At 40.4% G+C, this 23,672-nt stretch overlaps 1 protein-coding gene across 2 annotated transcripts; it reads left to right on the top strand.

Annotated features, from left to right (window-relative positions):
• On the top strand, positions 1-23,626 carry NRIP3 (nuclear receptor interacting protein 3). 2 transcript variants are annotated; one of them, XM_035704273.2, is made up of 8 exons: positions 1-142; positions 586-746; positions 16,338-16,499; positions 17,003-17,085; positions 19,307-19,446; positions 20,062-20,114; positions 20,224-20,318; positions 20,613-23,626. In XM_035704273.2, exons 1-8 carry the CDS (start codon positions 97-99, stop codon positions 20,626-20,628), a joined length of 756 nt encoding a protein of 251 aa, XP_035560166.1. In that variant the 5' UTR covers positions 1-96; the 3' UTR covers positions 20,629-23,626. The 2 variants fall into 2 exon arrangements, with proteins under 2 accessions (XP_035560166.1, XP_025315213.1); XM_025459428.3 differs by lacking the exon at positions 1-142 and having other exon boundaries at positions 492-746.
• The last annotated feature ends 46 nt before the right edge of the window (positions 23,627-23,672 follow it).

The raw sequence follows: 23,672 nt of genomic DNA, 5'->3' as shown, positions 1-23,672 counted from the left end.
GGACCTGAAGTTGCAGAAGTCCCGAGCCATCCCAACTCTGAAGGGCGCTGTAGACGCCGGGACTCCCGGAGGGGCGCGGAGGGAAGGATTTGGGGCATGGCTCAGCTGGCGGTGATCCCCGGGTCGGCCACGGCGTGGCCAGGTGAGCCGAGTCGGGAGCGGCGCGGCGGGCGTGGGGGAGGCCGCCGCACCGTGGGGCCCCCAACACCCTATCCCGCTCCAGGGGATGCGGGGCACCCACAGCGGGGGAGGGAGGCTGGGTAAAGCGGCCCTGGCCGGCCCTCGGCGCTCTGAGTCGGTCCGGCCCGCGTCGCCCCTCGCGGGCCCTTCCCTTCACCGACGTGGCGCGGAGAGCCGGGTCCGCCCGGGACGCGGGAGAGCGGCGCGCCGGGCGGGGGGGGGGGCGCTTGCTGGCCCCGCCCCTCCGCGCGCGCACTGGCTGCTCCCCGTGACGTCACGCTCGGCTATAAAATGCTCGGCGCGCGGCTCTCGCGGCGCCGGAGGAGCTCGAGGCTGAGGGCGGCGGGGGAGCGGGGAGCGACCGGGGTCGCTGGGCCGCGGGCGCCTCAGCGATGTTCTACTCAGGGCTCCTCAGCGAGGGCGGCCGCAAGGATTCGGACATGCGGGAGGCGGCGTCGCTGCGGCAGCAGCGCCGGATGAAACAGGCCGTGCAGTTCATTCATAAGGACTCCGCCGACCTGCTGCCCTTGGACGGCCTCAAGAAGCTGGGCTCGTCCAAGGACACGGTGAGCCCCCGCGGCCGCGCCCCTCTCGGGAGGCCCGCGCGCGGCGGCCGGTCACCTTCGCGCCGTGCGGTCTCCCCGGGCCCGGCCTCGGCCGCTTTCACTGAGTCACCGGCCGGGCCCCCGCGCCCGCCCCCTCCGCCGCTGCCCGCTGGCTCGCCCTTCCTGTCCGGATTCCCCTCCGCCAGCATCTCCTTGCTTCACTTTCCCTCGGATTCCGTCGTAGCTCCACCAGCTCTCGCTGCCTTGCGCTCTGCCTCTCCCCTTCGTGCCTCTCCCTTCTTGTGTAGGAGACCCTGTCCTGCCTTCCGGCCCTCTGGTCGCTTTCCTTCCCGTTATTCTTCCTCGTAGTACTGAATGTGATTGCATGATTGAGCCTCGCTTGGCTGGGCTGCTTGGCCGGTCCGGTGACCCAGACAGAGGTGACTCCTAATGGGTGTGGGAAGGGGGGGGTTCTTGGCAGTCACCATACCCAGATGATTTTGTTAAATCCATTCCCCACTATGCAAAATCTACTCCGTTTGATTTTTGGGCTTATCTATCTTAACCTTCCATCCTGGGGGGCGGGGGGCGGGCAGAAAAAGGGTCGAATGTGAAGGAGGTTTCTTGAACCCCAGGTATTTCTTTATCATTCTCATCTCTCCCCCTACTCTTATTCCTACCCACATAGAGTGGCTAGAGAGAGGAAGCCAGGCTGCTCCATCTCACTGACCAGCTAACGTCTGGAGCTAGAGCTGAAGCTGGCGCAGGCTTTTTTTTCTTGCAGGTTTCTTGAGGGTTCGCCTTAAGAAGGAGAAACCCCAGGGCTGGAGGTCTGGATGCAAACACTATGCTGTCCTCTCCAAGAAAGGGGATGAATGATTCAGGGTTACTAGTTTAAAGAACTGTATTTGACTCTCATCCTTCAGTCACTGTAGTGGTACTGGGCCAAATATATGTTTAACTTTGTGGTTTTATCTGGAGTTTTCTTATCTTTTTAGATTTATTTATTTGCTAGAGAGAGTGCGAGTATAGGCATGCGCACACGCACAAGTGGGGAGTAGGGGGTGGGGGAGGGCAGAGGGAGAGAGAGAATCCTCACCCAGACTCCCTGCTGAGCGTGGAGCTCAATACAGACTAGATTCCAGGACACCAAGATCATGACCTGAGCCAAAATCAAGAGGCAGCTAGCTGCTTAACCACCTGAGCTACACAGGTGCCCCTATCTGGAGTTTTCTTGTGGTTTACTTGTTTCCTTGAAGTTCACAATCACTTTATTCATCTGGGCAGTAACTTGTGAAGCATTAATTGTCTTTTAAATGAGGTAGATGCTCTGTATAATTTTTTCAGTACTTTTTGAGATTTGGGAATATTTAATTTGACAGGAAAGGAAGAGTGTTGGCCTGGTTCACTGAAATTGCCATTTCAAGCCCCAGATGACTATGGAAGGGAGAACTTCTGAATCTGCTGCTTTTTCTTAGTATCTCTAATAACACAGAGATACTGATATCAGATTTGCCCTCACCCATTGTGACAAAAATAATTTCAGTTGTTTTTGAGCAGGGGATGGCTACCCAGTTATTTTGCTCTGTTTTTTTCAAAGGTAGTTTTTCTGCAAAAGCCACAGGATAGTCAATATAATTTATGCTCACTCTGAGTGGTGAGTGACTGAAATGCATTCCAAGAAAAGAGATAACTCTCTTTCTTCCCTTCTTTCAAGTTAAAGCAGTGTAGATTCATTTAGCAAACCAGGTCTAAGTCTTCTTGCCTTCAGGCCAAAATAATCCTAGTTCCTAGAAACCTCAGGAACAAATAAAGAGAGAATATTTAGAAAAAGAAGTAAAATCTGGAATGTTTTTCTTCCCCTTATGCTGGATTTAAGAAATGATTGACATTTGGTTATCCTGGGCTGTCAGAGTTCCCTGGCCCTGAGGAACTACCGCTCCATCCTTCTGCTTAGCATTCTGTGTATTACTTCATCCTGTGTAGGAAGAATTCCATCTGCTTTTCTGACTCCAGTCTGTGTCAGTTGAGCCACAAAGGAGCTGATAGCATAAAACATAGGCAGTAGGCTGGAAGGAGGAAACATCCTTAAGCAAGTTATTGCCATGGATATGATGCACCGCAGTTTACTGTGAGACCCTGAATTAGGGTTCACACTTTCTCTCTTCCCACCTCCATTGCCACCATTGCCATGAACTTGATATCCCTCTCTCACTGTTCTCACACCTTAATGTGCAAATGATTGCACAGAAGAGCTAGAACAGGTCACAGAAACCAAGGCAGATTGAGGTAGGGAAAGGAAAGCTGTGTGCAGTGGGGTGAGGTAGCATGATTAAGCTCTCTTAGAACTGATCTTGCTGCCTCAGTACAATCTAAGAAATAACCTAATAAGTACCCTATTGCTTCACTTTATGGATACATCTGGTAGTATAGACCAGTGTTGACTCAGTTACCTCTCACCTAAGTGAATTTCTGAGGATGCCAAAACTGATTGAATAGGTCTATAGTACAAACTAAATGGAGGAGGAACAAGAAAAAGGAGGGGATAGAATCAGAGAGAGATAGGGGAGAAAGGACAAATTAGGTGTTTGTTGTTGTTGTTAATGGTACAGAAATAAGAAAAGACAAATTAGTTTTAACTGAGTCTGGGGTTTATGCCAGTGAGGAGACTGGGTTGTTTTCCTCACGCTAGTGACCTATATTAGAGTTGTATTCCTGGGTTTTATGAATTATCTACCTTTTACCATGCTGTTTCACTATTTGATTCACCATTCACTATTTGATACTAGCCGGCCAACTTTATTTTAGATTCTCAGAGAGCACCCATGGGTAATCAGATGTGGTCTTCTCTTGGCCCCAGGGAAGTGTCTTTGTCTTATTCCTGTTTGTGTGTAGTTAGCTGCTACAAAGTCTAGTGTGGATATTAATCTTATTTCTTATGTCTGATTATCTTATTTTGTTGATCATTTAATTTTGTGATAGTTTGTTTCTGTATGAGATTAAGAATCAAAAATCAGAGATATGAGTGAGTAATATTTTATGTGATTTATTATTTTTTTAAAAGTTGATGAAGCTAGAGGAAAAAAATCTCTGCTTTTGGAGTTTTGCTTTTTGTAATTTCTTTTGTCTTAGCTACCAGTTTTGCAAGTGTTCTTTTCATTGTGGTAAGGACTTCTTAATTTTTAAAACAGTCCCACCCAAAACAAACAAACAAACAAAAACAAAACAAAACAAAAAAAAAACCCACCAGTTCTGTCATGGGGTAATATATGCTGTCTTTCCTATCTGATAATATTAGTGACCCATCAGGCCATATCCTTAGTTGTCCAGCAACAGGGAGAGTGTTTTTCTTTCCTATTTATGATTAATTCTGCTTATAGCCAAATGCTTTAGAAAAACTCACTAGAATTAGGAATGGAGGCTGGAGCAAGGATAATGGAACACAGCAAAGGAAACTGACCATGATATGACTAGCCACATATTCTGAGTATCTTATCTACCTGTTTAGAATGCCACAAGCCACAATGCTACAGGATTTGAATCAGAGAACTTTGGAGCTTTAGAAGACCGTGAAATACCAATGTAGTACCAGGATCTGGGGCAAACTGAAGATTTCCAGAGCCAAGATTGTATCTTCATTATGGGAAACATTATTTGAACACTTATTGTGTTCAGGACATGGTGCTAGGTGCTCAGACCACAAAGAAGATATAGTAAAGTTTCTTTCTACAAGAAGTTTATATAGATTAGGCGAAGAGCAGGATAGATTAATTAATTAATTCCACGAATATTTATTGAGCACTTATTACATATCAGTCAGTACTCTAGGCATTAAAGATATGATAGTGAACCAAAATGGAGTTTCTGTCCTAATGGAACTTGTATTGTTGTGAGGGAAGAAGGCAGAAAATAAAAACAAGTAAATATATAATATATCAAGTAGCAATAGGTGCTATGGAGAAGTTGAACCAGGGTAACAGAAATAGAGATCACAATGGCCAGTGTAGGGTGAAGTGGAACCTTGTACTTTATATAAGGTGGTCGGGGAAGGCCTCTCTGATAAGATTACATTTTAGGAGATACTGAAGTAAATCAGACCAAAACACCTTGGGAAAGAATGTTTTAGGCAAAAGGAACAGAAAGTGTAAAGGCCTGAAGTGTCAGTGTGTTTGAGGTGATTGAAAAACTGTAAGAGGGTCATTGTGACCAGAGCAAAATGAGCAAATGGGAGGGTGATAGGAGATAATATCAGAGAACTAGTGGGAGGCCAGACTACTCAGAGCCTTATAGGTCATTGTACAGATATTTGGCCTTTCATCTGTTATGGGAAACTAGTAGAAGACTTTGTGCAGAGGGGTAACATGACATGACTTATTTTTTAAAAGGATCACTCAGACTACTCTGTGGATTAGGCTAAAGAAGGGCAAGAGTAGAAGGAAGGAGACTGATTAGGAAGCTGTTGTATAGTAATTCAGGTGAAAGATGAAGGTGGCTCAGAGCAGTGTGATAGCAGTGAAAGGGACAAGGACAGATCAGGTCCTGGATATATTTTGAAGGTAAAGCTGACAAGTTTAGTTGCTAGACTGGATTAAGGGTCTGGAAGAAAGAGTAGTTAGAAATGACCATAAGATTTTTGACCTAGCAACTGGAAGAATAAAGTTGTCATTTACTGAAATGGATAAGACTACAGGAAGAGCAGACTAGGGATAAGGAATAAGAATCAAGAATTTTTGAATGAGTTAAGTTGGGATTATCTCTTAGTTAATCAAGAAGAGAGTTCCGCAAGGAGATAAATAACACCACCAGGAAGCCTATGTTAGTTGTCAAGGTGTTACAGTCAATAAGCACCAAAGGAGTTCAGTGGAAGAAGTGATTACTCTGGCCTGATGTGACTAGTGATAGAGATCAATATTTGATTACAGTGTCATCATTTCAAGGTGAGTCAACTGACTATTAGATGTTATGGAGAAAAGGCTGCTGCCAGAGTGTGCCCTATAGAACTTCAGAGTAAGAACTTTACAGTTTATCTGGTTGAATCTCTGCCTATGTGTGGATCCTTCCTAACAAAAATCCAGTCTACCATGGGTACCTGCGAAACCACTGCCTCAGACCAATCTACAAAGCAGATAACAACCAGGAGTAAGGCTCTTCTCTTTGAAATAACAGGTCTTTGGTCACACAGAAGGTCTAGGGCAATATGACAGACTACCTTAAATAGATCCTCATATGTTTTTGAGCAGCTGTAAACCCAAAGACAACCTGTCTGTATTCCCATGGGGTAGAATGGGTCACATTATATATTCAACTAATAAAGAAGAGAAGGCACAGGTATTGGTGCTCTTAGATTTTCAAGATCTGATAGACATATATATTAGACTTGAGAGTCAATTAGGAGTCCATGTTTATCTATAAACTTTAAATAAGGACTAAACCGGAATAGGATGATTTCATGCCCTTTTAGGGAAAAAAATAGGTGAATGGTAATCAGCTTCAATTTTAGGCTGAGCATGAGAATTTTAAATACATATATTCACAAACATACACTTACCAACATTTGAGTGCTTACTCTATACCTGTCACAGTGTTAAATGCTCCATGTGGACATCTCATTTAATCTACACAAATGCCCTACAAAGTTCTTACTAACTTGAACTCAATTTTGCCTGACTCTAAAGCATATATTTTATTATTTATTTATATTTTATTTTCTTGGTAGGTGGCAGGTTTAATGAGCAAAAGGAACTTACATACGAGGCTTGTCTTAGGCAGCACTAAGATGACTAGATCCCTGTACCTGCCTATCAAATATTAAAAGCTTGTTGGAAGGCCTTGACTAAGTTCATGTACGCATACCTGCAGGTGTTCTCAACACCAAATCACTATCTCAAGGCTGTGTTCTTGGAGCAACCTCTAGGAGTGGGAAAGGCAAATGGAATTCACATTCCAAGGACAGGGGTAGGGATAAGAGCCTTGGATGGTACAGTCCCAACTCATGGGTCAACCAGTAGTCATGTCTTTTCCATGACCTTCCTCAACAATTTATAATAACAAAATAATCCTAATTCTTTTCTCCCATCTCTTGTATCATTGCTGTTACTAATCTCATTTCACCTATGCATAAGAGCATATCAGCATATACTATATAAAAGCATATGTAATCAAATATATTGTTGCTATTATCATTTTGAAAAAAACTATTGTCTGTTACATTAATTAAGAATAAGAAAAAGGGAAGGTTTTATTTTAGTTATTACTTTAACAGTGACTTCCTGTCTTTATAGAGATCCAAGTTTCTGACATATCATTTTCCTTCTCTCTAAAAAACTGTAATATTTCTTGCAAGGCACATCACTAGCAACAAATTTACTCAATTCTTGTTTTTTCTGAGACAGTCTTTCTCACTTTTGAAGGATAATTTGGCAGGTACATATTTTGAGGTTGGTGGAGTTTTTCTCTCAACAGTTTTATTTTTTTAATTTAAAATTTTTATGAACATAGTTGACACTATTGTTACATTGGTATCAGGTGTACAACACAGTGATTCAGCTTCTCTATAGGTTATGCTATGCTCACCACAAGTGTAGCTACCATCTGTCACCATATAACACTATTACAATATCATTTTTTTTACAATATCATTTTTTTTGCTTTTTGTTCCCATGACATATTTCTTCCATAACTGGAAGCCTGTATCTCCCATTTCCCTTCACCCATTTTGCTCACCCCTCCCAACCCCTCCCCCTGGCAACCATCAGTTTCTTCTCTGTATTTCTAGGTCTAATTCTGTAAAGCATATATTTTAAACACTACTCTAAGCAAGGATTGGCAAACTTTTTCTGTAAAGGACCAGATAGTAACTATTTTCAGCTTTTCAGTCCAAACAGTCTCCGTTTTCAACTACTTGACTCTGCTATTGTAGTGCAAAAGCAGCCATAGACAGTAAATGAGTGGGGTTCATTGTGTTTCAGTAAACCTTTATTTCTAAAAATAGACATCAGGCTGGATTTGGCTAGTGGACTATATTTGCTAACCCCTATTTCAAAGTGGTTCTAGTTGTTATTCTATTGCTAGCTAGAAACCTGGATTTCTCCTCTGGGAGTAAATGCTACAAGGAAGGTAGACTTATGTCATTTCCCTATTTTCTAGTCTGGTCTAGTCTCTTGACCACAAAATTCCATTAGTTTGATCCTGTCTAGGTTCAGGTTCTCAAAGGGATTGAGAAACAGGCCTTGGAAATTCTTGCTCAAATCATGATTTTGTGGCATTCTCACAGTATAATCTACTTCCTCTCACCTCACTTTTCTTCCCACTCTACAGCCTGATTAGAAGGGATATTTAAGCATATTGGGTGCCAGATTGAGGAAACTCAGCTGTTTCTACCCAGAATACAGCACTGCCCACAGAACCCATTTCCTTCAAGAAGCTCCTGATGACAATGAAGGCAGCACATTTGAGCTTGCTGCTAAATTTTAGATGCCTAAACCCTGATTAGGGTTTATACATATCAGCAACAGTAGAGAACTAGGGACTGCTGAGGTTAGTAGTTACTTTGTTGAGGTAAAGCATAAAGCAAGATCCCTTTGAGGAGGATGACTTGAGAAGTATGTCCAAAAGATTACCAGAGAGCCTGTAGTACTTTCTAGCTAATTACTAACGTGTATTTTGAAGGACATCAGGAAAGTAGAAGACAATTCTTGGAAAGCCAATATTTCAATAAACATAAAAATAAACCACTTAAGTAAATTTACAAAGCAATAGTCAAGGAGTGGGAAAGTAAGTAGTACAAATTGCATAATGTGTAAGTATTAAAGGGATTCTGAAAGAAAGAACTAGGTGATACTAATCAAGAAAGGCTTTTTGAAGAAGTAAAGAGTAGGGATTTGTTCGTTCCATATTATATCAAGAGCTAAGGATATAGCTGTGATCAAGACAATTAAGGTCACTGCCGTTGTGGAATTAACAATGGATAGTGGAGGAATGAAATAATAAACACATAAGTAAGCAAAATAACTTATAATTATTATGAAAGAAATTGTGGGATATGTTAATTAAAGTAGTGCGGTACTCACTTCAAATAGTACAGGCAGGGAGGATATCTTTGATGAATTGACATTTGAGCTGAGACTCATGTTGAGAGCAAGCTAACTATTTGAAATGTTAGTGGGAGAACATTTCAGACAGAGGGAATAGCAAGTGCAAAGGCATTGGAATGGGAAAGAGTTTTTGAGCAAGGAGGTGTGGATGAGTAAAGGGAGTGTGGCATGTATATGGTATATAGATGCAGGTTGCAGAAATTGACAGGGATCAGATGATGTAGAACCATATAGATCACGGTAAGAAGTTTGAATTTTGTCCAAAGAAAAATAGGAAGCCATTGAAGGTTTTTAGTAAGGAAATGTATTACCTAATCTATATTTTTAAAAACTCACCCTAGTTGCTATGTAGAGAATGAATTAGAGAAGGGTGAAAGAAGAGGCAGAAGGCAAGTTAGGAATTTTTTGCAGGTCAGATAAGGAATGATGAGCCAAGAAATATATATATATGAAGGCAACCTTGGTGTCCATCTGTAGATGAATGGACAAAGAAAATGTGATATATATATATATTATATATATATATTATATATTATATATAACATTCAGCCATAAAAAAGAATTAAATCTTGCCATATGTGACAACATGGATGACCATGAGGGTATTATGCTAAGTGAAATAAGTCAGACAAAGACAAATACCATATGATCTCACTTATATGTGGAATCTAAAAAACAAAACAAACAACAACCAAGTTCATAGATACCGAGAACAGATTGGTGGTTGCTGGAGGGCAGGGGGCCTAGTAGATGAAGGTGGTCAAATGGTACAAGTGGTACATGTTTGAAAGTCGCTAAGAAGGTAGATTTTAAAAGTCCTCATTATAAGAAAAAAGAAAAAAATTGTAATGATGTAGGGTTATAGATGTTAACTAGACTTATTGTGGTAAACATTTTGCAGTATATATAAATATGAAATCATGTCATATACCTTTAATCTGTGTATAATGTAATTAGTCCTCAATTTTTAAAAAAAAAGTACATTATTTAAAATAAAACTTAGAGGATGAGGACAACTAAAGTTACATTGCATTTTTAAGGTCTAACAAACTTTGAAACTTTTCTGTAGTATAAAAGAAAAACATGTTGGTGGCTTTAATCAGACTGGAGGTAAAGATGGGGAGAAGTAGATCAATTCCAGTTACGTTTTAGAAGAAACAAGAATGAATGGGTGTGTGGTGGTGACATTTTACAAGTTGGTGGAAAGGGAATGATCCAGAATGTTAAAAGTGAATAGGATTTTGGAGCTCAAACTTATTTTATTACTGATAAAGAAAGCAAAGTTTGAGAAAGTAATACCTGGCAAGATTAGTGATTTGCCCAAGGCAGTATGTGACAACTGGTCATTTTGCTGAAGGTAGAAAGTCTTCATGGAGGGATACAGATAAGATTGGGAAGGAGGATGAGTGGTACTTAGTGGAATATCTTAAATGTTAAATTGAAGATTTTGTGTTCAATATAGCTGGCAAGAGAATCACTGTAGGGTAAGGAGACCATGAAGGTATCTTTTAGGAGATTGCTTGAATTTAGCAATAACAGTAGAAATGGAGAGAGAAATATAAGGTGTTAAAGAGGCATAGTTTCACTCACCAAGATAGGGAATAAGGGAGAAATTGCAGGTTTTGTGAGAAAGATCAGTGGGACAAGTTAAGTTTGAAAGTACCTGTAGAAAAAAAAAAAAAAAGAAAGTACCTGTAGAATATCTAAGTAGAAAGTTCAAAGTGGCAATTGGATCTATGTGTCTCTAAAACTCAAAAGTGAGGTTTGGGCATAAGATAGAGTCATCATCATAAAGATAGTAATTTATGCAATGAAAGTAGATAAGGTTTCCTTGAAAGGATATGTACAACGAGAAAAGGACCAAAGACAGAGTGATGATTTAAGAAATGAGCAGAGGCAAAGGAACCAGTAAAAGAGACGGTGAATAGACAGAAAGGTGATTTTAGAAGCCAGTGGAAGAGAATGTCAAGAAAAATGGAGTGTTGAGTTAGTTTTATTGTAGCATTCTTTCTAATAACAGACATGTGGAAACAATCTAAATGTCTATTAGTAGTTAAATAGTTAAATTGGGGTACATTTGTACTTCAAACTCAGATGTCTGTAGAGGATGTGCTTTAAAATGCAGAAAGTAGGGGCAGCCCTGGTTGCTCAGTGGTTTAGCACCGCCTTCGACCCAGGGCCTGATCCTGGAGACCCAGGATCAAGTCCCGCATCGGGCTTCCTGCATGAAGCCTGCTTCTCCCTCTGCCTGTGTCTCTGCCTCTCTCTCTCTCTCTCTCTCTCTCTCTCATGAATAAATAAATAAAATCTTTAAAAAAAAAATAAAATGCAGAAAGTAGTGGGCTAAATGGGTGATGGGAATTAAGGAGGGCATCTGTTGTGATGAACACTGGGTGTTACATGTAAGTGATGAATCACTAAATTCTACACCTGAAATCAATTTTACTATATATGTTAAGTAACTAGAATTTAAATAAAAACTTGAAAAGAAAAAAATAAAACAAAATGCAGAAAGTAGATCAGATGTAAGAAAACCGGTGCCAAGGTAGCTATAGGATGTCCTTACATTATACCTGCCTAGGTTACATTGTGTACACACACACACACACACTTTGGTCTTTCCACAATTTGGCTGACACTATTAGATAGTTAAATCATCAGCCATTTTCAGCACTTTTGTACCTGCCTGACTTCTCTCTAGAGATTAGAAAAGCTGAATTCTCTCCCAACCTCTCTTTTAGTTAAGACTGGCCATGCTAATTCTGACCAAGAAAGATATAGGGAAAATACTGGGGAATTTTTGGGAAAGCTTTTGTTTTCCTGATAAAAGGGATAGATGGCTCATAGTCCCTTCCTCCTTCCTCAGATGTTGATGTAATAATCCCTGGAGCTGGAGCATTCATCATATGACCATGAGGGGATAAATTGTTAAACTACTGAATTATTGCCAGCATCTGCCTACCTCCAGGCTTCTTGTTATATAAAAAAAAAATACACTTTCATTTAAGCCATTTTAAGTTGGCTTTTCTTGTGGCTGAATACTTTCCTAATATATGAGGTATATATTTTCATTTAACGTTTATTTTTATTAAAAAATACATGTATATAATTTAAAACTTTTAAAAAATTAGACTATTCCTTGTTCTAGGGATCTCCATATATTCTAGGTAAATGGTGATACTACTATTTCTTGACTTACAGATTTTACCATTATCTATTGATTTTCTACTATGATAGGTAAGGGTTTAATTCTCTTACACCTCTTTATCATGTCCTCTCTCCGATTATACTAATATTGTTAAGTAACTGTTTGGGGTCCAATCAACATTTACTGCTAACGTTGTTATTACTATGTTCATATTATTCACAGCTGGGTCAAATAATGTACTCTATTTCCTTTCTTATACAAATATTTATTTTTCTTTAAATTAATAATTGCCTAGTTATTTTCTATGTAAAACTTAAGTCTCCCTCCGATAACCTTACAAGTGTAGATGATCTAGCAGGTCCATCTCCTTTTTCTTGGAGACATCCTTCCTGGAGCCCTCCATCCTCCATTTTCATTTTGTTTTTTTTGTTTGTTTGTTTGTTTTGTTTTTTTTCCATTTTCATTTTGGACTGGTTGCTCTCAAGGCCTGCTACACATCCTATATTCTAGACTTTTCTTTCAGTGCCAATATCAAAATGTCCTTTACCTCTCCTCTCTATTGAATCCTTTATTCTTGGACCCTATGATTTTTTCTTTGTTCATTGTATTCCCTCACTTTAGCATAGCATATCCTTCAGTAGCTTTTTGAGGATGCATGGGAAATAACTTTCCTGAGTCTTGATTTACAGTTTGGCTAGGTTAAGAAATTATGCACTCTCAGATTTTTAAAAAGTATTATTTCATTGTCTTTTAGCTTCCATTATTACCATTAAATTGTCCTATGCCATTCTGATTCCTAATCCTTTGTATTTGCATCATCTTTTTCTCTTTGGAAACTTTTGGAATCTGTGCCACTAATAATATTCCAGAAATTCAGAGTGATGTGAAATCTTGTTGTGGATCTTTTTCGTTCACTATATGAGGCTCTGTGTGGGTTTTTTTGATCTTTAAACCCATATCCTTCAGCTCTTGATTAGTGTGCACTCCATCCTCACCGTTAGCTGTTCTAGAAATCGACAGTACATAATTTCTAAGCTTAGACAAACTATTAACCAACCAGAGTCTTTTGATTTACTATTTCAAAAAGAATACTTTTGGCATACTTCCTAGTTGTCTGGGTCAAGTGGGAGTTTTATGCAGGCTTTATAATAATCTATTTCCCATCCTTTAACTGTAGAGGTTCTAATACCTCTAACTTCTTAGCCTTTTCAGAGTTTTAGTTTGAATAGGAAAACTACTTTTGTATGTAGCTAGACCCCAAAATACATAATAGCTCAAACATAATAGTTTTTTCTTAAGTAACAGTCAGCGAAACAGCCCTCTTTCATGTAGTCACTTAGGGAGCTAGGCTGACAATGGCTCTTCTGTCTTCAACATGTGACCTCCAAGAAGGTTACCCTAAGGCTCATCTCCATTCTAACCAGTCGGAAGAGGAAAAGAATGGAGTGTGCACAGAACATTTTTATGGGACAGGTCTAGAAGTGATATATGTCACTTCTCCTCTTATTCTGTTTGTTACAACTCAGTCCTCTGGCCATGCCTAACTGTAAAGAAGGCTGGGAAACATAGTCTAGAAATCTAGAATACAAAAAGAATAGGAGAACATGGATTTTGGTGAAAAACTGGCAGTCTTTACTGCTCTAGCATAGTGTGAAGTAGAATGGTGTGAAGTACTTAGCTTTCTTTACTCTTAGGTCAGTTACCATTTTTCTTTCTGCTCAGATTCCAAAATTTGGTCTCTCCTTTTTTGTTATTGTTGTTCCCTTTATTGTTCTTTTGTTCTTCTATGTTTAGGCCTTTCTTATTCCTTGACCATGATTTTAGTGAAATTTTGGTTGGGAGAAGAGGTAAATATGCATTTACACTGTCATTTAAAACATGTAGGCATAATAAAATGACCAAAGAAGAATATTCTGGGGTTCATATGGGTTTATTGGCTGTGAATTTTCAGCTCCTGAACTATACTATGAATACTTTTAGTTGTGAAAATAAAGAATTTTATGTACTGACATAGAAAAATGTCTTTCATATATTAAACAAAAATAGAAAGTTTTGGAACAGTGTTATAGTATGATTCTATTTTTGTGTATGTTTACAAATATACTAATATTTTTGGAAGGATATACTTCTAAATTTAATGGTGGTTATTTGTAGGGAGTGGGACTGAAAAAAGGTTAAGAAGTTGGGAAGCTTTCCCATTTGATTTTGTATACTTCAGTGATATTTGAATCTTTTCACTGAGCATGTATTATGTTTGAAACTTTTTTGGTTACTAAAGAAAAGAGCAAATAAAGGAATTGTCAGCAGCAGGGTCAAATGCCCTAGAGAGGTCAAGGAAAATGAAGGCTGAAAAATAGCTACCAGATTTGGAAATTAGATTTTTATTGATGTTGTGGGATCAGAAGTAATCTCAATGAAGAAAATACAGGATATCAGGAAGTTTTTGGCTTTTTAAAAAAAATAGACCATTTAAGACAAGGATATGATTAGAGCAGGCTGAAGAGTTGAGGAGGCAAGGTCTGAGGTTACGTGGCGTTTTCTCCCCAATATATTTTTATATTTTCTTTGAGTATGTTTTATAGCCCAAGGAGGGGTTCAGTAGAGAAGGAGGAAAATTCAGAAGGGAGATGACTTCAAGGAAAACAATTTCAGATTTTTCCTCATGTGCCTCATCTGTCCAGTGATGATTAGACTCTTTTGAAAGATTAAGAGTAGTGAGGTAAAGCCATTTCAGCAAAACTGATATAGAAGAAAAATCCAAATTTTCAGTGAAGAGGGCTTTTATTTATTTGTTTTTGAAGTCTCTTCCAATCTACAGTTCTACAAATTCAGCTTACAGTTCTACAAATTCAGTTGGTTCTGCTGAGTATGGCCTTGACAGAAGCAAACACCCTGCTTTAATATGACTTGAGCTAGGAATCCAGGCTTATTAGTAAGGGAGATAAGAATGAAGAATTTCTGTTTCTTTTGAGGAGCAAAGCATTCTCCCAGGAAATCTGACAGAGTTAGCACTTCCTCTAGCTCCTTATCAAGTTAAGAAGCTCTCATTTTCTTTTAAGTGCCTCTCTCTCTCCCCTTTTCCCAAGGATACTAATTTAGAATCTGCTTTGCCAAGAATCTGTGTATTTTGGGAATCCATTTCTTCACCTCACCAGGGTTAGAGTGAGTCATGGCTCTGACTCCATTCTGCCTCAGAAATTGTAAGGTGGTAGATAATGAAGACCTTAACTAGTTCTGACCCTTTCCTAGGAAAATTCTAGGCTCTGAACTTCTAAGAGTGATTTTCGCCCCCCCACCTCTAAAATTAAGAGGCATCTGGTATGTGTTACATAGAAACTTGGAGTCTTTTCTTTGAGAGATTTTAAGTATTACTGTAAATTGAGAATAAGATGCTTCTGTATAGAAATTCCTCAGGTCAAATAAGTCCTTATCATGAAGTAACTTATATTTTCTGGAAGCCACTTTGCATAGAAAAAGCAGAGCATGGATATGGCTTGCCCTATGAACTCTCCTCTAAGTTCTGTCAAAGAGCAGACTTGAGTTCACATTCTTCATTCTGCCTCCTAACATTAGGTATCCTGGCATAGATTTAAAATCTAATTAAGCCTCCTGTTTCTTGGTCAGTCTCTGCCCCTTTTATATTCCCACTTTTTGGCCCACTGGAGAGAAGAAGAATGGATAATAAGAGTTGCATTATGCTTCTTGAGGTCCAGAGGATGTTAGGAAGGATTATTCCTGTGGGTTCTTCAGGTTCCAAAGTGTGTCTCCTGAGAGGATTGCTCAGCAGGTATGAATTCCTCTCTTCCCACCCCAGCCACCCCATGGGTTACTCAGTCCACAGGAGAGTCAGGCCACCAAGGTATATGCAGACTAGGTCCAAAAGATGAGACTGTAAGGGAGTGAGACTTGAAATAGAAGTGGGCAGAGCTTCTGATAGCCAGTACTGGGTAGGTTTCTTTGGTCTGTGAGAATGAACTGCCACTTCTGTAAGTTACCTGGGAGGATACATTTATTTCACAGGGTCATTTTTCTCCTGAAATGCCCTTGTAAGTGGAGGAGAGATAGCAGGTCAAGGTAATCCAAATCCCAAGGGTTCCTCAGTTCTCTTTAGCTATATTCACTGTCCCTAACCACATTTTCCAGTGTCCCACCTTGCTCTTTCATTCATTCAGGGTAGCCTACTACAAATTCATTTATAGTACCTGCTCTGGTAATTCCAATGAAGTCTCTGCTTAAAGTAAGAATAAATAAAAAGCAAAGGTAGAGCTCAGTTATATGAGGCTTCTTCATTATTTCTGTGGTACCTGGGGAACAATGGGAAAAAGGGGAAATGACTTGTCACTAAGAATCTTCTGATTTCTATTCCTCAAGCAACCTCATAACATTCTGCAGAGGCGCCTCATGGAAACCAACCTGTCTAAACTTCGAAGCAGTCGTGTGCCTTGGGCCTCCAAGACCAACAAACTGAATCAGGCTAAGTCTGAGGGACTAAAGAAGTCTGATGATGATGACATGATTTTGGTTTCTTGCCAGGTAATGTTCTGAGAATAGTTTTTCCAGGGTTTTCTGGAAAGTAGGATTTGGGCCCACTGTGATTCCCATAGTGGGGCTCTCTCCTCCAAAGTATATAGAGCATGGGTCTTATCATAGAATTCATAAGTGAGTTTTACAGGAAGTATATGTAATATTTTTATGCATGTACACTTTTATGGGAAAAAGGACCAAAGCTTTCATCAGATTTGCAAAAGGATGTTTGATACACACACACACACACACACACACACACACACACACACGATTAAGAGCTACTTGGTATATAGAATTAAACAGCCGAAGTCCTTTGGAATCCTCTGTCCACTCTAGATTCAGCAGGAGAAAGGCTCCTAAAAGGAGACTCAGCAGTGTTTAAAGATTAGACATTATCAACCCATAATTGTGAGATGCTCTCCAGCCCAGCCTTTCGTATGACATCTGCTGCTTGCTCCCTTCCCTTTTGCTTCTCTGGTTCCTGCTGAACATTATGTTTCTTTCCACAGTGTGCTGGAAAGGATGTGAAAGCCTTGGTTGACACAGGCTGTCAATATAATCTCATCTCTTCAGCCTGTGTGGATAGACTGGGGTAAGTAGCCACTTGTGCTAGGTGAGAGTCAGATGCTAATGCATTCTTTGTCTGGATCTATTTTTGAGGTTAGAGATGGTGAGAGTCTCTAACAAATCTCCAAGAGAAGAATGTAGAGTTCACATATCAGCTGGAATTAGTCCTTAGTTGGGGAGGAGATGGTAGGTTTTCAGGCACCTGGGAGAAATCAGGGAATGAGGGAAGCATTAGGTTTTCCATTAACTCCCACCTATTAAGTTCTGAACAAAGACCTTTGGGCTCTGGAATGAGAGAATGTGAGATCCTTGGCTCATTGTTAGCCAAGCCCTGATCCTGATATGTGCCCTGCAAAGATAACAAATTAGAAGGAGCAGTCTTGTTGGTATACTTCAGATGAGTAAAAGCAGGGACATGGTTTGTCTTAGTTCAGGATCCTTCTGGAGGCCATACTGCCTACCCCAAGAAGCGTCAGTCAGAACTTAGAATAGGACGGCTATTGCTGCTGGGCCTGAGCCATTGGAGGCGTGATTAACTAATAGTTTTTTTTTTTTCTTTTAAAAGATTTTATTTATTTATTCATGAGAAACACACACACACACAGAGAGGCAGAGATATAGGCAGAGGGAGAAGCAGGCCCCATGCAGGGAACCCGATGTGGGACTCGATCCCGGAACTCCAGGATCACTCCCTGAGCCAAAAGCAGATGTTCAACCGCTGAGCCACCCAAGTGTCCCAACTAATAGTTTCTTAGTGCCTTTCCTCTCTAAAAGAACATGTAAAAACAAATATTACTGCCGCCCCTGCGGGGGATTGGGTGTGCAGCAGATACCTCATATATTAAATGTCTTTGGTTGTTTAACAGTTAGAATTGGGTTCTTCTTCTTTTCATCAGAGAAAGCCTATTTTGTATCTTTCTTTTTTTCAGTCAATTGGTACTTTTATGTCTTCTTCCTTTTCTTCCCTTCTAAGTACCAGATGGGCTCTAGGGTCTAGCTCAGAACTAGAAAGATCAACCGAATGTCCTTTTCCACTCTTCTAGGCCTAAGAACAACAAATCATTCCCTAGCTTAATCTCTGTATTGAAATAATCACTAGGGTAGATGTAATGGTTCATTCTAAGCTGCTTTCAAGATGTTCATACTCTTAGGTAGGACTTGAACAAGGCTCAGTTTATATAATTAGTGATCTCTGCCGCCTGATCTGTTCCTTCTTGTTTCTACCCTGTCCTCACCCCTCACCACCACTGTGACTCTTTGAGGCTGGCTCTTTGGGTTTTGTACACTGCTATTTAGGCTGGTGGGAGGAGTCTAGGACACAAGTGCTCTTGTAGGAAAAATTCCTGAGCTTTCTTATGTGGTGAAGAGATGAGATATAGTGCAACGTGATGGTTCCAGAAAGACTAATAATGTCCTGGTGCATAATTAGGCAGCAGCGTGCATGATTCCAAAGGAATTAATAACCATCTGTAAAACTGCAATTATTTTTCTTTTGGATGAGCTATCACACCAAAAGAGAGGAAATGGAGTAAAGCAGAAGTATTGGCACAGAAAGTCCGTAATTAAGTTTTTAATTCACCAACCCATGATAGCTTGGGTGCTGGCTGTTCCAATCAGCTTATATAACTATGTGAAACCTGGGTACTGTTCCTTTCCTTCCTCCCCTGCAGAGACAAGTTAAATTAATTAGGACTTTTCTCCATGATCTTCCTTGCTGATGTCAATGTCAATATCTTGATGCATTTACCAAATAAGTGCCAGCCTCCACTAACCTTATAGCCAAAGACTAACTGATGAGGATAAACTGAAACAGAAAAGGCAAAGAGAAAATTAGACACCAAACAAAAGCATCTTCTAAAATTAGGACAAACCCCTGCCCTTTCTGAGTTCCCTTACCCACACATGATTAAAAGGACATGTTAACTAAATTGCCTTGCATATAGGTGGGGATGTTAGGATGCAGAATAGGATTTTCTGAGTGTATTGACTTTCATTTTTCACCAGTACAGATAGTGACATAGCTTTTTGAGAATAGGAACTGAATCTTTCCTTTAAAAAAAAGAATCCCCTGGCATATGTAGGACAAAGTTCTGAAACAAGAAGTATAGGCTACTTAGCACTTTTTTTGGTAAATTAATCCCAGGAAATCCATGGAAAAGTCCAAATGGGGGTCATAAGGTGGACATTGCCAGATTCCATCAGAAGCCTCTGCCAAGGGGATTCTAATATCTCCCTCTCTGGTGCAGACTCAAGGAGCATGTCAGATCTCACAAACATGAAGGAGAGAAGCTTTCTCTACCCCGGCATCTGAAAGTAGTGGGCCAGATTGAGCACCTGGTGATCACACTGGGCTCCCTCCGCCTGGACTGTCCAGCAGCTGTGGTTGGTGAGTAGAATTGAGAACTAGACCTATGGACCCCTATTGTAAATCCCCCTCCCCATTTCCACCAAACCTTCATAAGATCTCATGCCTGTAAATATTGACTTCAAAATCCCAGGTTTCCATTTTTCTGTACTATAGACTTGTCCCAATTTTTATTCTCCAAAGTACCAGATTCAAGACATGTTGAGAATTACTAAGAAAAAGGAGTTGTGATTCAGTATATATATGTATAAAACGTGTAAGGGGTAAGAAACAAACATTTTTGTGTGCCAGTGAAGGTGGCTCCTAAGAGCTTTCCCTGTACTCGCTGGAAATAGAGGGCAAGATCCCCTTACTTCTTTGCCATAAATCACTTGATAACTTCCCACCATCTCCTATATTTTCCCTTATGTACTCTACTCTAGACTACTCTAAATTCTGGGTTTTGTCCTAGGTTTGAATCTTGGCTCTATTACCTTTTAACCGTAATGATCTGGGAACGGGAAAATTACTTAATATAGTAGATGTTCAGCAGATGTTTATTGGATGGATGGAAGGAAGATTAGATAGAAACCAACAGTGATAAGGCTGACTTCTAAACCAGCATAGGAATAGATGAATCTTAATTTTTTTTTTTAGAGGACAATGAGAAAAATATATCCCTTGGTCTCCAGACTCTCCGATCCCTTAAGGTAGGATTGATTCTACTTTCTCTTTGATACTTACTCTCTGAGACAGGGGTCCTTTTGCCATTGACAGTGGGATCACTGACAGTGACCAGTGATTCTCCTTTGTTTTTAGTGCATCATAAATTTGGATAAGCACCGGCTGATCATGGGGAAGACAGACAAAGAAGAAATCCCTTTTGTGGAGACAGTTTCCTTGAATGAAGACAAGTAAGTACCCTTGAAGACAAGGTCAGGTCCAGTAAAATCCATTTGTCATTAAGTAGAGGGGTATTCATGTAGGATATTGGATTACTTTGTCCTTCGGTCTTACCACAAGTACACCATCCCCAACCCCTAGAGTTCACCACCCTATAAAACTCTCTAGCCCACATTCTAGTAAGTAGTGATGATACTGCACAGAGTGGTGGGGGAAATAAGTAGCTTTTAAACTAAAATCGTACTTACCTTCAACCTAATTTCTTTGAATTTGGTATCATTTCTTCTATTTCTTTCTCATTTCAGCACTTCAGAAGCATAACTACAGACTGCAGCATGTCTGCACGTATGCACACATACCAGGTTGACAGATTGAGAAAACTGGGTTTGAACCAAATGCAGTAGCAGCTTGCTGTGGACCAAGTCCTTCCCTCTAATAAAAGCTCCAGGAACTCCTTCCCACCCAGACCTCTCTAGACTTTAGTCCATGCTTAGAGATCTTATCTGGTTATAGCCATTGTTTTTTACTCCTTTGATCACTTAATTTATAGACCTTTTGACACTGCCAGGTCTCACTTGTGGCCTACTTTTCTGCTTCTTCAGGAATTTGCTTTTATTAGTCAAATATAGGGGCTGCCAGGTTCTGTTTCTCCATAGATAGACTTGCTTCTTTTCCTATAGCTAAAACGTATAATAAACAGGAACCTGACCTTTACCTCCTTTCAACTGTTTCAAAGAGGTGCGAGATACCTATGTCTCAGAATTGGAATTTCTTCTAATTAATTCATTGATTTCTCAAGAATAAATTTATCTGAAAGAGCCCAGAGAGATCATCTAGTCCAGCTCCTTCATTTATAGGTCCAGAGAGGCAAGTGAATTTCTAAGCTGTTAATACTAAGTCAGTGGCAGAGGAACCTAGAACTCAGACTCGACAAGCCAAGGCTATATTCATTCTCCCATGCTGCTGCTTTTGACATCAGGCCTTGAGAGAAAGGTGAAGAAGTGAGGGTTTATAAAAAGCAAGGTAGGGGAGGAATCTGCTTCGGAGATGGATGCCAGGAGGATCTGGGTAGCCCTCCCTCCTGTGTGCTAAGTCCACTAAAAGTCTCTGCCCTAAATTGTCATATTTAGGACTTTATTTTGGCACCTAAAAGCTGAGGGTACAAAAATGAATGAGACGGCCTCTCACCTTGAACTTCTTGAAGGGGAGAAGAGGGAAGGAACCAGAGACGAAAGAACATTAATCACTTTCTGAGATGGAATTGAAGGCTTTGGTAAATAACCTGAGGATGACTCCTAGATATTAATACCCTAAGATCTATTCACTATTTCTGCCCAGCCTGTTATTTGTCTGCCATGGACTCAAGTAGCTGGGATAAGGATAGGAATAGGGAAAGGAGATGAAAAAAATCCAAGCAGATCCAGAATAGAAGGAAGTACTGTGTAGAATCCCATTGGTGGGAAGTCCCTCTTATGGAAACCTTTCTGTGGTGGAAGTCAGGAAAGGAATTTCCAGACAGGGAACTGAGGGTTGGGAAACTCTTCAGCCTTGTTCTACTTCAAAGAAAGAAGCAGGGCAGGAGCTGACAGTGTTAAGGATCACTTTTTCTGGCTGCCCAATGTCTGCTGACCGTTCTCAAAATGTTAGAGATCATAGGGGTTTCTTAAAGCTTTTTTATTTGGGGTGTCAGGTTTGGGATGCAGATACCTGTAATGAAATCTCCCCTTCAATTTGGTTGTAGAAGTACAGGGAGAAGTCAGAAAAATAATCAGCTGTGAATATATTTTTAAGAGATTTTAAGTCTACCCTTGGCTCATAGCAGTAGTTTCCAGAGTGTTTAATCCATCCCACTTTGAATTTTGCCAGGTCCCACCAACAATCTCATCAAGTGGTGTTCAGTTACTGCCTCTATCAAACAACTCTTTGGAACTCTGAATGTTTTTAGACTTACAGAAGCTCCTAGGAACTTGGTAACCCTCATTTGAACAGCTAAACAACCATACCATAGCCTGAGGTCACCCCCAGACTCCCTACCAGCCTCTATAGTAGAAGCAAGATGGAAAACTAAGCACAGACACAACAGGGAAGGCCATGTCTGAACTTCAGCAGGGGTGACCCCAGCTTATCAGCCTTTAGTGCCCCCTCCAAATTCACCCCAGTTTTTCCTGGGAGCGTGTGCCTTTCCATTGAGGCCTCTCCACTCTCCTGCTCTACTTATTATGGCACCACTTTGGCCTGCTCTTTATCCTAAGACTGAGTTGAAATACTTCACCCCTTTTTCCCCAGGTTGAAAACTCCAAGCCTTGCCTCTTGGCCACGAGTGAGGCATCTTGGAAGTTCCTTGGCCTAGTTTATCCTTATTTGGATTCCGTCTAGACCAAGTGAGGCCAGGAATTCTACGGTGTTGGAAAGGTGTAACTAATTCTGGCCCTTTGAGTTCAGGATTATATGGTGTCAGAGAGATGATCAGGTGGCCTTTAGTGATCTTTCTGGCCTCTGTGAATCAGCCAGTGATTTTCCAGTTTTGGAATAGAAACAGTTGGGGTGATATGAGCTTAGGGTATCATAATCTCATTCAGTATAGTCAAATCATTTGAATTCACTAACCAAATAATTGTACTTTAAACCCCAGGCTTTATAGAGGTAATTAAAAATGTCTAAATACCACTCTGGGAAGTCTTATGCTTCATTAGTCTTTAAATGCTGCCAAGTTGATTATTCTGATAGCCCATATCTCCTTGATATTCATGAGGGAGTACCTGATCCACTTTATGGGGACTGGCAAGGTGAAAAGTAAGGTTAGTTCTTCCCAGAATCCTAGGAAATTCTCTCTGGCACCTCTGATTCAGGATATGGGAAGAAAGTATCTACCCAGGTCAGAGTTCTGAAGACCGGCAGTTGCAGGGAGTAATCCTATAGAACTAGTACCCTTCTCATTCCTTATTAGAGGTCCCTCTCAAATACAGGAAGTTTGAAAACTATTGTTTTTGTTATTTGGTATGTCTATGCCTGAGTTATATGAGGAACAAATGTTTTCTGACTTTTCTATATCCTTGCCCTGCACAGACCCCACCTGGTAAGATTTTCTATTCTTTAGCTCAAAGTGTCTGTGGAATGGATTGCTTATTGTGTCAGCTGCCCTGACTCTTGTGTAATAGAAATATCTTTCCAGGCTGGAGACATGGGGGAAATGAACTGGATTCTTTCCTCCTTCTGTTGCCAGGCCTCCACATTGGCACTTTTACCTGCTCAGTGTTTCTGGCTGTGTTGGGTTTATTTGTGAGATTGATGTAACAATAAAGTGAAATCTTCCCCTCTGTGTGCTTGTCTGACAAAGTCTCTGTGTCAGGGCCCCTGGAAAGTGA

The sequence above is a fragment of the Canis lupus genome, chromosome 21 (genome assembly GCF_003254725.2).
Source record: "Canis lupus dingo isolate Sandy chromosome 21, ASM325472v2, whole genome shotgun sequence".
Taxonomy (NCBI): domain Eukaryota; kingdom Metazoa; phylum Chordata; class Mammalia; order Carnivora; family Canidae; genus Canis; species Canis lupus.
The sequence above is the reverse complement of the archived record's forward strand: the minus strand, read 5'-3'. Positions and strand labels throughout refer to the sequence as shown.

What these genes read in the sequence shown, in the direction of transcription:
- NRIP3 (XM_035704273.2), top strand. Translation starts at nt 97, where the DNA reads ATGGCTCAGCTGGCGGTGATCCCCGGGTCGGCCACGGCGTGGCCAG. An exon ending in GTCGGCCACGGCGTGGCCAG is followed by an intron (nt 143 to 585) that starts GTGAGCCGAGTC and finishes TGTTCTACTCAG; the next exon opens with GGCTCCTCAGCGAGGGCGGC. An exon ending in TGGGCTCGTCCAAGGACACG is followed by an intron (nt 747 to 16,337) that starts GTGAGCCCCCGC and finishes CTATTCCTCAAG; the next exon opens with CAACCTCATAACATTCTGCA.